General features: G+C 43.0%; 2 protein-coding genes across 2 annotated transcripts in view; one reads left to right on the top strand and one right to left on the bottom strand.

Annotated features, from left to right (window-relative positions):
- LOC128715741 (kinesin-like protein CG14535) overlaps positions 1 to 17,507 on the top strand; it is an 87,328-nt gene that overhangs the window by 33,656 nt on the left and 36,165 nt on the right. The window contains exon 4 of the mRNA XM_053810652.1: positions 590 to 764. Coding sequence (XP_053666627.1) covers positions 590 to 764 — 175 coding nt within the window. The remainder of the gene's footprint in view (positions 1 to 589; positions 765 to 17,507) is intronic.
- Positions 12,070 to 13,886, bottom strand: LOC128715743 (cytochrome P450 4c3-like). The gene is made up of 4 exons (XM_053810655.1): positions 13,724 to 13,886; positions 13,274 to 13,657; positions 12,581 to 13,213; positions 12,070 to 12,410 (listed from the first exon to the last, which is right to left on the bottom strand). The coding sequence occupies exons 1-4, from the start codon at positions 13,884 to 13,886 to the stop codon at positions 12,070 to 12,072; spliced, it is 1,521 nt and encodes a 506-aa protein (XP_053666630.1).

Genomic DNA, 17,507 nt, shown 5'->3' with positions numbered 1-17,507 from the left:
TAATCATTACGGTACGTTTTGGAGTAAAGAATATCGTTCAAACTTGCGTTGTCAACTTTGCACAAACAATCCAATATTGTTCGATTCCCTCCAGACGCAGACCCATTGAATAATTGCACCATAAATCAACAGTAAAAAAGAACAGAACAAAAAAAAAGCCTCGAAACGCGAAACCGACCCTTCATCATGCCAACCAATATAGTGTGCATAATGGAAGCAGCATGTAAAATATTTTAATTGATTTTGATGCCCGCACAAATCGTCTCCTCGGAAGTACAGTCACCGCTTTATACCCCGCAAATGCGTCATCGTAGTTTCTTGGTTTGAAAAATGCTCCACAAATGTGGAAAAATTAACATTTGATTAAAAAACATTATTTTTCATTTGCACTATAGTGCGTTAAATCCCATCCTTGCTGGTCCCGTTGCAATACAATTGATGGTTCGGGATGCGATCCCGTTATGCCATTGTGTTTCAATTCCCCATTTTATGCCTTTTGTCTCGATATCAGTAGGTTTTTTTTTCTCGTCTTGTTTTAATATTTGCCATACATTTTTTTGTCATTTTTCCCCATTTTTCCATCTTTCAGAGCTGCACAACGATTGGCTTCCGGCGGTAGCGAAATTGCACCGGTAACGAAAAACGGCACCACGGAAATGAGTGCGAACGGTGGTTTCTGTGGAGCGATCCAGCGGGCACCGCCACCGATACCGGCCGGTTTGGCCCGTCGGATGGCGAACCGGGAAAATATCGGCCTAGGCAAGGTAAGTCAAACGATAGCATCCGGGCGACGGGAAAAGCAACTGCGTTGCAATATGTTATTTTAAATGGATGGAAAATTGTTGATTCGAACTGCAGCGCTGAAACAACATTCATTTTCCGGAGTGTTTATCGCATTTCCTGAGATTCAACCGGCCATTATTGTGCGTGCGGCATGAGGAACGTTTTTCTCAAATAGGTGGAGCACATTGTGTTTTCACAAAAGCACACCGATAACGCAGAACGCTATTTTAATTGCACGGAATCTCGGTTTGATCTGCTGTTTGTAATCGAATGAGTAGAACGTTTGTTGTAATAACACCGTAAAGAATAATATTTACTTAAGAAACGCTCCGTTTTCAATACCAAATTTAAAAAAAAAATGTTATTATTTCTTTCAAAAAGAACTCTCGTCACTTGATTTCAGATTATTCGAGTGGTCTGGATTGTCCGAGAGGCAGGAAACGTTTATCCCGGTTAGAGGAACAGAGCTTTTTGTCTTGAAGCGCCCATGTAAACAGAGCAGTTTTATTTTTATAGAATCTACTGCTGAAACAATTCCTTCCATTTGTTTCCATGGTAAAACAAAAAGGAATTCCGTAGCGACAAATACTGCAGCTCTGCATCACTGCAATGAACTGAATACTAAAACACTGCTTCACTACCACACCGCCTATCTTAGCTCCCAATCGACAAACCAACAGCAATTCCGTAAGTCACGTCATCTCGTGCATTTCCTTCGAGGCCACTCAAGAGCTAAATATATTTCGTACACTTTCTCCTTGCTTTCACGATACCATGCCGCGCCAGTGGGGGTTTCAGTTTAACTTACGAAAGCAGTTTACAATGATTCCAGCAAGCATCTCACCGTTGCTCGAGTGGTTCGATACGTTCCGAACAGCTTAAGAAGGTTCGATGGCGAGTTCGCGAGATTTTAGCTTTTCGCTAGCGTTCGAAGCGACCCTGGGACGTGACCCGTTTCGACAAACGATATGGGATTTACAACCGTTTGGTATCGGTGGCGTTTTTATTCTCGAACGATTAAGGTGGTCTTAATGTGGAAGAGAAGGATCGATTTTTTTTAATCGATGGCCTTAGCTAAAGACGAAGAAAAATTATGAATGCTTCTCAATTGAATTACTATCTTCGTTAAGCATTATTTTACTTAAACGTATTGCACTTTAGGAATAGTATCTAAATCGATTCACAATGGACACTATCAAACAACTTCCATTTTTGCTTGATATATGACATACAGACAAACGCAATTCTCTTCCCCCCTACTCATATGATACTGCCGTAAATATCCCAATGTCCGCTGGAGAAGCTTGAGAAATGTTCAATTTCCTCTACACGATTGCTTTCCACACAGTATGGAGTCGTAGACGAATCCACAATGCAGTCCCCATTTCCTACCCTCCCCAAATCCAACCGCAGACAAATAAAAGGTCCTACTAAACACAACCCAACCGTTCCACTTCGCTGTATCAATTGCTCCATTACCGAACCGTTTCAGTAGCAATTGTTGTGCTGACCACCACCACACAGTACCCCGTAAAAGGAGGAACAACAACCACAACAAAAAAACACACCAACTCCACATCCTACCGAAGAGTCATTTTCCCGCCAATGGCAGCATTCAATTTCCGGACTGCATACAGAGAATTGGCCACTCGTACCCTTCTTAGCAAGGAGATTGGGGTATAAAAATGGCTCGATCGATTGGAACAGAGAAGGTTAGATCCATTTAGATACTCGAGACAGCCACTTGTCGCATGATCGTGAGATGCGGCAAGCTTTCGATGCAGGAAATGCGATATAGAATGCCTTTCCTTTGGAAGAATTTGTTTACAAATTTCAGTTTGGGGTTTGGGGTGCTTTTTACCTTTCGCTAGTTTATATCACGTTTATGGGCAACCATATTTTATTCTTAACTAAAGGTAGCTAATCACCAGCTTCATCTTTTATTACAAACATTAATCTAACCCCAATAAAGATGACTCCAGTTACATGCCCTATCACCCAAAGAAGCTTGTCCTATCAATAACAGTAACGTATGGAAACTTCCTAATCGGAAGACCCATCTTGGATCGTTGTCCGTGCGAAGGTGTGCCCTTTAAAACCCGGCTGGAGCAAATGGCACATCACGCATCGGTCCTGTGCGGATGTCCTGTCCCCGATCTAATCGTGTTATTAATTTGACAAATTCCTTCTGCCTGTCCGGCCTATCGCACAGACACCGACGCCGGCAGCCGATCGATAGACGCCACAACCTCCAAAGTGTCTGTGTGCCCTTTGGGCGGGTTAGTTTTTCACCTTAATTTAACGTCCCACGGGTGTGGAGGTGCTTTTCGGAAGGGGGAGGGGGAAACTTTTCCCACCAACCCATACAATCAGCGTCAATGAATGAAAGTTTTGTTGGCCCACGGGCAATAGGCGCACGTGATTGAAGCTTACCCAAGAAGAAAAAGGACCCAGAATATTCCCTCGAAAAGTCATACATTACTGAAACTGAAATGGGTTCTTTGGGTTCTAGTTGTAAAAAAATACACCACGGACCAACCCTTGGAAGATGTTCGGGGTGAAATAGAAAAAGGAAAATCAATGACCCAGATCTGGAGCACAGATTTAACAGGCGAAGGCCCTGGTTATTCGTTTCTTAAACTGCCAGCTTTGGGTTTGAAGCGAATTTAATGTCCAAGTAGTCGGTGGACGGTCCTTTTTTCCTTCGTTCAAGTTACCATCGCAACGTCTGGGGTTTTGAATGTGTATTTGCCCAACAAAAAACAGCACATACCTACTTGATTGAGCGATTCCATTCTGGACGTGATCTGAAAGCTTTCCAACCATAATAACGGAAACATTTTCAACAACCGCTTTTCCCATTTTTTTATTCGACTGGGACACTGACGGTTCACTGCCGGAAACCGACTACATGCATCTGGGCTGTGTTGCGTTTGATTCCTTAGCTTACCATATTGATTGGCCCACGGGTAATCAATAAGCCCGGTCGCGTTTCAATATAAACGTTTCACCGGAATTGCAATCGAGAGACACACACCGAACGAGAGAGAGAAAGAGAGAGCGGATTAAAATTTACCGACCGAAACAAGTGCACCCCGAATTCACACCGTTGTCGTACAGGGTTGTCCTGTCCTAGGTACCGATTCCCTCGGTTCCCGGTACTTAAAGTCCTCCGGTCTGATGAATGCTTAATCCTGGAATTGATGCGAAACGCCATTTCGACGGGAACGATTTATCAATGATAAAGAAAGGAAAGCAAAACAACAGCAAACAGTGCGGGGGGTGGTTGAGTAGCTTCATGGCCGGAGGCTTTTTTGTATTTGATGTGTTTGAGGGGATGGTCGCTGTTGTTGTTATTCTTGAAAAGCATCCCCTAAATTTCGTGGCGAAAGTGACCGAGGTTAGTTTAGGGGGGTTTAAAATCTTTTAAAATGGGTGTAAAATAAAAAAAAAACGACCTCGTCCGGTATAAATTGATCCCTGCTCGAACGCGGTTTTCAGTTTGATGAGGATCAAGGTGTCGGTGTGGTTCATTTTATTTCCGTCCACCAGTCACTGTTGACCGTACTTTTTTATATTTTGCTCCTATTATTGTTGTCGTTGTTTAAGAGGATCATTGAGTGGCACGACTTTGGGGACTGATTTTTTAATTTCCGATCCGATTTTGGTGGATCCATGATCTGTCCGGGACGGGGATGTAGGGCTTTAGTAGTCACCGTAATTGCTACTGGCAGGTTAACCATTTACCAGCCCAGTCAGTTCCCATCCTGCAGCGGAACAATATAGTTAAGCGGGCACACATAGGGCGGGAAAATGGGCGATGGGTCACGGCACATGGTACGGAATGGGATTGAATGCGTGATTAAATATAATTGAAATAAATATTAAATTATTGTGAAATTATACCGTAAACAAGCGGGACGCACGGTAAAAACAAAGCCCTTTTTGTACTTCAGCGCTACTCTTATCCGATAGCCAGCGCTGTAACTACATTTCCATAATACGCTCGTAGCAGGAAACGAGCTTTTGCCCTTCGATTCAGTCGGGTGGGACGTGTCGAACCCAAAAATATGTAAACCACCCTCGCGATTCAACAAAAGCTTTCAGGAAGGAATCTTATTTACGATTGTTCCTACACCATCATTAGCGCTATGATTATTGCGTATGATTATTGATGTAGTTTGGTTTAGTGGGTCCCGATAAGTGTTACGATGCCAATCGGTAGCAATTGTTTGCTTAAGACCACGCCTGTTTTTTGTTGTAACTGAGCCGCGCTTTGTGGCTATATAATCGGACTCTCATAAACACCCCAATCAAATACAAGCAAGCTGGGAAAGAAATTATTACTCTAATCACCAAAGCAAATAGCATCGTAGAGCGATTATTATGGAACATTTACAAACAGAGCTTAAAGCTGTAGGATTCAGAAATATTTGATTTCAGCCTTCCGCCATTCTCCTATTTTCATTTGTTTTTCTAGCTCACTTTGCTTGTCTCATGCTATCCTCCTAACAGGATGTTAAATTAATTGGCCAAACAAATGTATTCCAAATTAATTCCATACCGGTGTCATGTTTCGAAAGATCCTCGCCTCCAACGGCATCGCATGATTCGTGCAATATCTTTAACTTGCAAGAGGATGCAAGATGCAACTGAGCAATACCCTCAGCAAGTCGTTTTACAATCCTCTACAAGTGAGCTACACTTTCCTGCATCCTACCCAACAGCGCAACGCAAAGTGGCAAGAGCCTGCACGTACTCCAGCAGAACTAATGATTTGTTTCCGCCAACCATTGTTTTATACACACGGGCTGGGCCACGCGTTAGTCACTTTTCCCTCGCTCACTCTCACTCCACATCCGAACCTTGTTCGTCTGTCGTGTAAAACGGTCAGTCCTTTTTCCGGCTGAGGCTACTACTAACGACTTCCGGCCAAACGTACCGCCAGACTTTATGTGTAGTAGGTGTGTGTATGTGTGTTTTTCTGCATTTCTGCACGTGAACTCGCCGAACGAACTAATGGCACAATGGTACACAATGGAACGCATCGAAGAAAGTGGCTAGCATCGCTGGCACCGTAAGAATGCAATCGAAGAAAGAGCGCAGAATGTTTGCCGAACCGATGCTGCTGGACGCAAATTTACACACACACACATACACACGGGGTCCGAACGGGGTCAGTTGTATAAAATATTCCAGCAGTTTAAACACCGTACCGGAGAATAAATTAGGAGCAAACATACGTTTTCCATAAATTGCTAAACTTGGGACCTTTTGTTAGCTGGGAGCCACGATGCCAGGGCTCGTGCAGTCGAGCAAGCAGGCACTTGTGCACCATTATTTAACCCCTCCTACTCTGAGGCTGTACGAGGGCTATTCTCTGTGAAGCATGGGCAAATTTTACACCACACCGCTTAAGCCCGTGCACTTGAAACGGATGAAGAAATAAATTTGCCTACCGGTGGCCGTTAGTGTTTTGGGGGTGAGAGATTGTTTGAATCCTTAAGCAATTGAAATCTATCAGCGCCCGTAGGATAAACATGAGCTACATGTTGAATGGCTTATCCTAACACGATGCCGAACAGCAAAGGATTTAGCGGAGACAGGATGCATGCTGTAGAACAAAATGCCTTAAGCGATACTTTTGCCGATAATTCGATATATTCTGTTCGGCTAAAAGAGTCTATTTTGCTATACAGATTGCATACTTTAAGGCAATAATAAATATTGTTACTCAGGAAACTCTGATTTTACATATTTCCATTACAAAGGGCGCTATCATGTACTACTGAGCTCTCGCATCTCTAGATGGTTACTGTTATTGCTTTTGCAAAACTCGCGATACACGCAGTCAATAAATAAATGGTACAACACTCAAGTATTGCATACATTTGGGCGTTTAACTATACGATGACATTCCAGCATTGAATCGATCATGGCAAATAGTCTACAACACTGAAAAATCATTTTAAAATAGCTACTTCTCTCAAAACTTACAATTTTCTTGCTTATTGCAGTTTAATTGAGCTTAATTACTAGTAAAACAATGTAACAAAGAATTTCTTAGCATAATTTCAAACCGATTGCCCCAGTTACGTCGAAAGCGACGCCATTTAGTTCCGATTGCTTTCACCTACATCACGGAGTGCAAGTGCTGAGCTGAGTGTGAAACTTTCCATTTTCCCACACTTTTAATGTCAAGCACTTGTAATTTTCATTAAAATAGTCACATGAAGAAGTGGCAGAAAAAGAAAGCGTACGTTAGAAAATGAGAATCCAACACACACCGAAAAAAGAAAAGGTAGGAAGTCTTCAAAATAATTACATCCGTAATCCGTTTCCTCGTGTGGTACGGTTTGGGTTCGTTGCAGTTCATTGCGATAATTACCACGACACGACAGAACGTCCTTCCAATGGCCCAGTAGTTCCATGGCCAGTTCAAAATGGACTGTGAACAGTAAAAGAAGAAATGTGTAATCTGGATGCCAGTATGACCTCACTCCGATGTCAGGTGTCCTTCCAAACCACAGATGATGCCAGTTTATTTACCGGTTGTTTGCCGCTATTCGCTTTCGTTCAACGTTCGCCGTCTAACAAAGGAGTAAAGTCGACTCACTCACCTGTCAAGCTTTGGCCGTGTTTCGAGGCAAGGTTGCGATGTAATATTTGTACGATTTCTTCACATTTTTCCCAGTACTAAACACGATTACCTTTCCACACGTCGATGTGACACTGAGGCACATTCTTGCCATTCCTGGCTGTTTGCAACAAAGTTACAAAGCTAATTTGATGCTTTCGAAAGTTGTCCGTTAGAAAGCGGTAGTTCACAACCTACTCAACTTCTCAAAAGCCCTCCACATAGTGCGTCCCCAAGTTTGACGGTGGACGTCTTTATTGGGTAAAAAAAACGAAACCATAGTATGCCACCGGGTGAGTGGTTCTGATAAATAAAAATGAGAACAAGGAAAGTAATCGCCTCAAACCAAGAAGGCTAAACAGCGACAGGTTGAGCTTGAAAGCAAGACAAGTTTCAAGTCCTTGCCTCCGCACGCTGTCTCAAGAATGGGAGAAACAAAACAACACACATTGGAATGGTTTTCTTAACTGCTTCATTTTTATTTCGGTACGCTTTATTGGAAAAAAGACAAGCAAAGGATGTGAGTGCCGCACCACTCTCGAGGGAAAAGGTGGTAGAAGGCTAGAAATTCTGCCAAAAACTGCTGGGGCCACTACCGACACTAGAGCCATATTCTTGGCGTTCCTTACTAACGGAGCAACTTGGGACATCTCCGGAGTATGTCTTCTCACTGAAGCTGTCGGCTATTCCATTTCCATTCCGCCTCCTTATGGGCTACCAAACCTCTTCAACCCATCAACTCGTGATGTAACTTCCTCGGGCTAAGTATGGTCGTAGGATTCTTTGAGCTCGCCACGCCACGCCACGAATAAAATAACAGTAGCATCTTCCACCATAGTTTGTATCCAGTCCGTCCGTCTGTCTACTTATTTATTTACAGGCTAAAAAGCAAGAAAAAAACTGACAACACGAACCCGACCCAACATGACACCGGCAGCAACTGCCATTATGCTTTTTTGCAGCCACTCCATCCTTACCTTCGCCAGGGGTTTTATTGTGACCGCCCAGGAAACAAACGGATGTCATAAATAATTTATGTGATTTTCAATTTGCTATCTGCCACATTTTGTTAATACCTTCCAGCTTTTTTTCCTTTCTTTCTTACCCGACCCACTTTGCCATCAGGAAAAGCGAATGACTTCCCGATGCCGCGGAAGACTTGCCCCAGGTGACAGTTGCAAAGCATTCGTTTTGCTTTTGTGGAGGGTTTTTGCCTTTGCCTAGGTCAGCAAATCGTTAAATGGGAAACCATTACTGTTTGGAGTTTTTATTTCCAATTACATTTTAAAAAAGCTTCCCCCAGCCGTGAGGAGTTTATTTGTTTGCTGTGCGTGTTTTTTTTTTCTTGTATCTCAGTTACACGGGGCTTTTAATGCTTTGTGGTGCACTGCTTCCATTTAAGGTAAATGGAGCTTTTGCCCCGTTCTCGGTATGGTGCAATGACGCTTTTAAATGTGGAATTTAATGAAAACAGGATACAGTTTCAACACTTTCCTAGCTACAGCAACATGTTATAGCCACTTTGTGGGGAAATGGGGAAAATAATGCCCCGTACATTCCGAGCCTCAACAAGCCAGACACTCATTTGGTAGTGAAATAAATTGGTCTAGACTGGAGCATTTTCCGGACCGAACTGTTGTTCCGGTCGTGCTTCATCTTCCCGGTGGCGTGTGTTTGTGTTCGTCTGACCCACATTTTCCGTACAAAGTTGTACTGGTTTTGAGCCTCCGGTAAAAGAGTGAGGTTAAAGTTGTACTTCCCGGTTCAGGTTCGAATAAACCTTTCACATACTTTGGTGACTGATTTCCCGTAAAGGAATGTGAAAGGAATGTAGCACCGCTACTCGTAACAAAACCACTGACAAAACGGCAGCTGAAGACTGCATCGTCCCAAGGCGTCCGAAAAGAAAAAAAATGGCCGCAAAACATTCTTGAGCACTTTCCGACGCCGGGTAAATAGTCACTCAATTAAAGTTATTGTTATGGTCCGTTCGTATGCTGAAAAGTCGTTAGCAATCGAATTTATGAGAGACACATCGACCCGAGCGGAAAGGTACTGTTCCTGCAAGTGGTAAACACCCCCGAAAATCCAAACGCACGCCACCGGGGTCACACGCAACTCGAAAGCTTAACTTTCCGTCGTTCTGTCTCGTTGCCGACCGACAGCGATGTACGTGGGCAAGGAAGTTGAACGAAGAAACTGTGCAACAATACTACGCCACAGGAGCATAAAAATAGATTTGGGAAAATAGAGCCGCGGCGGGATACTGGCTCGACGTGGGCAAACGTGGTCCCACAGCAGGATGTTACGTGGTTCTGGTGGTTTACTCCCCACCTGGGGAAGACTCGCAGAGCTGCACTCGACAGGCTCCGCAATCAATACCGAGTGCGGGCGCCCTGCTGGGCTTTTGAGTATATAAAATCGAGCAGCACAAACAGCTGAAAACAAAACGCTTCCGAAAGCGTAGCCCGAAGAAGGCCTCGTTGACTCGTTGGAGGGTGTTCAGTTCTCGTTTTTCTTATCGTAACTATTCCCGTGCGCTGTTGGTTGTCTTCATTAGTAGGTGAATGGGGATATCTTTCTCCCGTTCGGTAAGCAGATTTCAAATCTACCTTTGCTGATGTCCTGCCGAGCTTCGGTGCGTCTGATAGTGTTAGTATCGATCGGTTTTGCCTCGAGAAAGACGGAACCAAACGGCACAAAAGGGATACCGTTCACCGGCTCATAATCATCATCGCTACGATCATTACCACTATTGTGAGGGTTAAGTTAAACAAGAAGGGAATGGCCATGTGAAGCAGAACTTGAGGGAATTAAGGATATCCTGCTTTCCATCCTATCGAAAAGAGCAAAAAAAAGAACAATCAGGAAGCCACCCTGTCCAACGGAACGACCTACATCCCGCCGTGCGGGGCCAACATCAATTCGCACGTACTTCACAATGACCAGTCCGCCAGCACGTCGGTTAGCATAAATTGCACTACCAAAAAAAGGGGGATCTGCACGGCCATCGACTCGGCCCACCCAGTGGCCCAGTGACATCCAGCAAAAGGTGCTCGTTTTACTCGGTCACGAAGCTTCCCTTCTGGGTCCGAGTGTGGTTACGCAACAATGGGCAATAAAGGGCACATTATTACTCCTTCACAATATTTATGCAGACCCGAAAAAGGGACTGCGCCCATTGCGTTTCCCTTGTGCGTCTTCATTCGGGAGTTACCTTCGATGGGGCGGGAAAAGCTGTTGGTGGGATTTTTTTTGCTCTCCTCCCAATTGGTCTCTACCCAAACTAGCGACGGGAAGTATTGTCCCTGGAACGATATTTTCCCTCTATTTATTTATATTAGCCGCTCATAATCATGTCTGAAATGTCGATGTTCGCACTTTCCGGTGGGACCGTTTCGCCGCGCTACGATGCTCCGCATGATCCAGGCTTATCCCCATTTTGTTATTCCTTCCCTTGGCCATCGGGACCGATGTTTTTGTAGTCGGTAAATAATAGCCTACCCAATAGCAGAATGTGTGACTGCCTGTGTGTCAAACGCAAGTGGGATGGATCGAAATTGGCCAACAGCCCAAACATCACTCCCGGTACTGACTAAAAGTCGAGACTCAGACTTTTGGATGGGAACAGGAAACAGGTGGGGTCCAAGGTGAGGGAATTTGTCATAAATATGTGCCGGGTGTAATAAGTTTTGCCATGTAATGTGAGTTAAATTTTATGCCACACGGGAAGGATGCGTGACGAATTTTGACAGTGCACACGATGATTCCCCGACCCAGCCGGATTTGTTTGGCAGGGAAGCAGGTTTGTTTTGTCTGTTAGAAGGATATATTTTACCGTTTCCATCACAAGAAAAAAAAACCATTCATAACCATGCTTGTGGGAGCGAAGCGCACGAGTAAGGTAATTTGATAACCGGTAAGCGGAACAGAAGCAGGTAGGTGAAACATATTTACGTGCAAAAGCATACAACCGATCACGGAACAGGAAAGTAATGGATTACGAACAAGATAAATCAAATAAAGCTTATTTATCTTTCCTTCTGGCTCGTTGTTTAAATATTTACACGAAGCAAGCAATCCTAGATAGAATGTTGAAAAAAAAGGTATTAGCACCAGATTAGCACCACGTTTAAGCACCAAAATATGCAGAGCAAGCTTCATTGTACTTGATATAAATTTTGGATTTTTTTAATGTTCCGTAAAATCCGTAAAATCAATCGTAAAATAAATTACATTGGTACAAATAAAGATCTATTATGTGCAAAAAAATATTAAACTTCAATTACTTATTTCAAGCATAACATACTTTCTGACTTAGCCATTTGCATAAATACGCTAAGATGTATGCAATTTGCAATTAAACGGTTTCATCACAATTTGAATTAAAAATGTGAATTACGATTGTTGAACTGTTTTCAATTTTAAATAATGGTAAATTTCAATGTTAAATTTTTTTTTAAATTTTAATATCGCTCCTAGACGCTCCTTGCTTAGGCTAAGAAAAGGCCAAAAATAGTCATATTAATTATGACGATAAATATAATATTAGTTATGAACAATTCTTTCTTGTTCGTAATGAACCTATCGATGCGGATCCTAAGTACATTTCAACTACACTGTAGTACTCCATCACTCCTGCACGTCAATCACGCACGTCTCACCAGCTTCACCGGGATGCCCTCGGTCGGCCGGATCACCAGATCCGTCTTATACCGCATGCGACGGCCCGATTCACCCGGCAGGATCTGATAGCTGGCCAGCAGCTTCACGATCGTAACCTTCATCTCCAGCAGTGCGTACCGCTGTCCAATACAGTTTCTCGAGCCCGCACTGAACGGGATGTAGTCATACGGTCCTCGCTTGATTTCGTTCGCTTCCGAGAACCGTTCCGGGTCGAATCGTTCCGGATCGGGAAAGACGGTCGGGTTGCGGTGGATGTTGAAGATTTTGATTGAAATCGATGTGCCCGCCGGGATGGTAGTACCGTCTGTGTAGAAAAAAAGTACCACCCGGTCCGGAACGGGGAGGAAAACCGAACGCAAATGAAGATTGATCCCTGTTTGGTACGCGAGCAAAAAGCACTCGAACGGAGCAACAGGATGGTCCGTCGGAAGGATAGACATCGTTGTTTAACAAAAAAGAAAGCAAACTACTCACTGATTTCCATGTCCTCCAACAGCTTTCGACCAATGATTGGTACCGGTGGTACGAGCCTCAACGATTCCTTTATCACCATATCGAGGTACTTAAAATCTTGCAGCATCGCATTCGACAGAGGAATTTTCTGCTTTTCATCTCCCAATATTCGGTCAATTTCCTCGTACAGCTTCTGTTGCACGTCCTGATATTTAGCCAGATGCAGAATAGTGAACGAAATGCCGGAAGTCGTTGTGTCGTGTCCTTCGAACATGAACGTGTCCACCTCCTCGCGAATGTCGGCAGTACTGAGTGGTTTACCATCGATCGACACCTTCAGCAGCTGATCGAGGAATGTGTTGCGACGCTTCGAGTAAAGATCATCCTCATCCACGTCGAACTCCACCTGCCCCAGGTGTTGTTCTTTCTCGAGCTGTGACCGTCTATTTTCGATAACGGAATTGGTGAAGTGATGCAACTTCTTGATGACTCGACCCTGTTCCTTGGCGAATGGATATAGGAAGAAGAGTGACGGGAACTGACGTAACAGGCTAAACACGCGTCGTAGAAAGAACACACTCATCTGCTTGACAGCCTGTACGTACTCGTTGTTGGGATCGTCCTGAGCATGGATGCGAACACCCATGGAAGTTGCTAAAGTGTAGGAGTTCTTCTAAGCCCTGTTACAAATCATAACCTAGTGCTGTCACTTACCACAAATACTGTCCAAAGCGTACAGTGTCACATAGTCGTAGATGTCGAACTCGCCCTTGTCAACGTGCTTCTCCAGCTTTGATACCAGCACGTCCGCTTCCTCATTAAACACGTCCATAAACTGGTCCAATATTTTGAAGTGGAACGCTGGCGTTATTATCTTACGTCGCTGGAACCACTTTTCGCCGAACGAGATTAGCAGACCCGTCCCTAACCACGGCTCCAGATAATCGTACACGAACGATTTCTTGGTGGTTTTAGCTAGCAGGATTTTTTCCACATTTTTTGAGCTCGAAAGATCCAGCACCAGGTCGTTGAAGGCACCAATAATCGCCACATCCTGGCCATAACGTTTGTGCATTCCAATCACAATGTCGAATATATCTAAAACGAAGGAGAGTGCTTTAATCTCCACTGCTGCAATGGTACCAGATGGAGCAATAGCCTTACCTGGAATGCTTTTGTTTTTAAATATTTTAAACGTTCCCAAAAAGTAGTCCGTGTCGGGACCTCCAAACTTGTCTCGTATTGCCAATAGCTTCTGTCGGTGTTGGTGGTACTTGAGCAGCAGATAACCCAAGTACCCGACTACCAGCGTAAATAACCACAACATTTTTTAGGTGGCCAGTAGACTGTTCGTAACGTAACTCTACCCGGTCCCGTAGACACTTATCAACTGAAGACCACAAGCGTCCACAACTGAGTAAAAACATTCGAATTTGAATGACTGTTATCAAACGAGGTGAGGTACACCGACAGATAAGGCTTATCATGGCGCATAACAGTTGCCTTGTCTTATCATTGTGGGTTCTCAGCTAAAAAAAAAAAATAAAAATTCACAAAATCTATAGCTTGTTGGTTAGTTAAATTGCGAAAATGAAGTTTAATCTTTGTTGCTTTTAAATCATTATCATTAGATGGTAGATTACAGTGTCAGTATCAAATTTCAAAGTGCACCATTACTTATCGGGCTATTACTGAGGCAATGTGAGAGAGTAATACTTTATTTCATGCTACCTGCTCCCTTTACCGGAGCCGCACACTCAATGCTCCTAATTGTTCCGCTAACTGCTGATCATTATTATTTGTCTTTTATCTTAAAATCGCGTTACGTTTTCAAGATGTCTCCAACCAGCGTGTCGCTTGTCGTTTAAACTGTGCATGACGGATTGAAGTTACTTTGTTCCTGTCTGTCTGTCTATTTTCCCACAAGGATTCACTCGTACACTTCAACCTCCGAACGTTTCACTCGATGCAGCTAGAATGAGTGATCTTTCCCCATTAATTTAGCAAACTGTTCAAGCACCTCTTCAGTAACATTCCTTTAATCATTCCACTTTTATCTATCTCTTTATTACTGTGGCTAGTCCTCGTGGAGGATTCTCATTACTTCATCGTGCATTACGTTGCAGGAGTGTGCAGAGAAAACGAAAACGATGCAAATAATGCCTCAAAACATCGGTCCGATCCTGTTCGTCATTTTCCCTGCATGAGGTTGTTCACAGCGGAACCATTCCATGTGTATTTGGTTTAATTTGGCTTACCGACACATTAAAGGTGAGCAGAGCTCAATTTCATTTTACTGTGCATACTGAATTGCAAACAAAAAACCTCTTCATTCTTTTGCTTCACTTTGGAACCTTGATACTGCGACATCGATAAGACATCGGATGAGCTCTTTTTTTGCTTCCAAGCATCATGTCGTTCATTTTCTTTTTATCTTCCCTGCTGAAGTTAAATTCAACACGGTGAAGGTTTACTCTTTTGATGATAAATGCATCATACCGTAAAAAATCCTTCCACCATCAATTCGGTGGGAAACGATACGGCCTAAACCACAGCACCGCATACACTTTGTGAAAGAAATCAAACAAAACAACAGGAGATACGCTTAGCACGTTGGACAATGTGCTTGCCTGTATCAGACACCATAATACCACACACACACACACACACACACACACACACACAAACAAACAAAAAACGAGCAAAGATTGAAAATCTCCGGTGCATATGTTTGCGTTTTTCATTATCCATTATCCTGGCCGTGTTTGACGAGTCGGTTCGTATCGGAAGGAAATCAACACGGGAAAGAAACCTTGAAAATAGCAACAAAAACCAGACCCACTTCAGAGACGCGGCTTTGGTGTTTTTCTGTATGTGTATTGCATTTGTTACCAAAAAAAAATGCGACGGAAAGCTTTATTGCTCTCTTTTGCCACATGTATTAACGGAACAGTGTGAAAGATTATGGACAACTAAGGACAAACATAGATCAAACTGTACAATTAAAAATTGTGAGAAATAATTCCTACAACTAGATAATGCAACAAATAACCGTTATAAATGCAACAAAATAAGAATTCCTTAATCTAAAATGCTACAAATAATAACCTTTTTTGCAAGCTAAATTTTCAAGTACAAATGTTACCGTTAAATTTTTGTATTGCATAATTCTGGGCGCTATGCAATTATTTCCAAGGGACCAAGAGAAATTAAGCTAATTTGTGTCCTTTAATTTTTTACTTTATCTAGATTAAACTAGGCATTAAAAAAATTAAGTGTTGTGGTACAACTACAAGAAGAACAGCACCAAGATATTAATTTTATGAATTTGAATCAAAAATATCTGAAATCATGCATTTATACAAGCATATTATACCTGGTTTTGCGTTTTGCAAATGATGCTTACAATGACGTTGTTTGTAGGGTTTGTTTTTTTTTATTTCATTCATAGCAATACGACAAAACATATAGTTATGTTAACATTATTAACTATCTTAAAATAAGTTTTATATTTCGTTAACTTGAATAATACAGACATTACCATGATTCGCACATGGTGAACTGAACCATCGCATATCGATGCAGATAGGCCAAATTTTCACAACTCACTAGTCGTCGGGGAAAACACCACCTCTCAATGTTTGCACTTTACCCACAGTACCGCTTTGTGTAGTGTTGCGTTTATGAATGTAATGCGCTTGCTGCAGTTGGGTGCATTTTTTATGATTACTTGCATGAATTTTTCCTTTGTTTGCTACTGTTTGAAGCATGTTTCGGTGTGTAATTTGGGTGTGTAAAACAGATTGTCTACGCGAACAGCTGGCTAAAAAAACCCCAAGCACAAAGAACATCATGCCCTTCACTTTGGGGATGAAACAAGTTCAGCAACTTTCGACTGTTGTATGTTTTTTTTTTTTTGTTTTTCTTTTTTATGCCATTTTTTCTCCAGTCCACGAGAAACAAAAGGATACGTATATCAGCAGAATGATTTGTGGTGTGGATATTATTCTCGTTTGATTTACGACGCATCCGATTGTGGCCCATGCCCAGGGAGAATGACGTTCGATTTTAATCCAAAATTCACCGACGCATTCGGGATGCAGTCGAGCGTACGGATACGTTTGATAATTTCCGGTACACGAACGTAAGCCTGCAGGGAATAATGTTGCCCCTGCTTTCGATGGCAACCTATGCAACATCCATCCATCCCGGATGCGCTGGTCTTAGATGGTTTGCAGTACGGCACCGCCACCATTCCCTCAATCATTAAAGCGTATTCAATGTTGTGTATTGTTAAGAAACGATCCTGTTAAATATTAATGAATGTTTCATTTAGGGTAAATATTTAACGCAAGTGCAATGTAGATGAAAGACTTCCTGGACGTTGCTAGACGAAACGATTTTTACTTGTTTACATTTCCACGGCTACAACAGTCCATCCATTATCGATGAGGAAAGTCAATCACCCAAGCAAGTGTTTGCTTAGTGTTGCGGCTGAAATCAACCATCTTATTTACGCCAGATTTACTTTACGAGGCAAGGAAATGTCCGCTTCTGAGGTTGCCCGCAAGATTTCTGCTTTCTTTTCACCGATAATGTCACTCGGCATTGCTTGAAAAGGAAATGGCCCCGTACAAATCTCGAAATGGTACAACGAGCTCGATCGATAAGCAGCTGGAATTTGTCTCCCTGCTTGCAGCCAACCGTCACACAAAGGCGACCAGAGAATAAAGGACACTGTGCTCGAGCTCATCTCGTGTCCGGTGTATGCATTCTTGGGGGCAGTTGATAAAACAGTACGCAGCTGGCAGATGCTGCATCAGCATCATGTTTGTTCTTGGCTCGATTCAAGAAAATCCGTTCGATGTTGAATCGAGAGCATCGAGTGTACTTTTTCATTATTGCTGTCCCTCCCACCCGAAGCCGGTATGAACGGAGTCCTGCCAAG

This window comes from Anopheles marshallii, chromosome 3, assembly GCF_943734725.1.
Source record: "Anopheles marshallii chromosome 3, idAnoMarsDA_429_01, whole genome shotgun sequence".
Lineage (NCBI taxonomy): Eukaryota > Metazoa > Arthropoda > Insecta > Diptera > Culicidae > Anopheles > Anopheles marshallii.
This window is presented reverse-complemented; position numbering and strand designations above follow the sequence as displayed.

Bases quoted from the DNA above. Each gene is read 5' to 3' on its own strand.
- LOC128715743 (XM_053810655.1), bottom strand. From the start codon at position 13,886: ATGTTGTGGTTATTTACGCTGGTAGTCGGGTACTTGGGTTATCTGCTG. The intron at 13,658-13,723 runs GTAAGGCTATTG...CCTTCGTTTTAG, and splicing joins TAAAAACAAAAGCATTCCAG to ATATATTCGACATTGTGATT. The intron at 13,214-13,273 runs GTAAGTGACAGC...CCTACACTTTAG, and splicing joins CGCTTTGGACAGTATTTGTG to CAACTTCCATGGGTGTTCGC.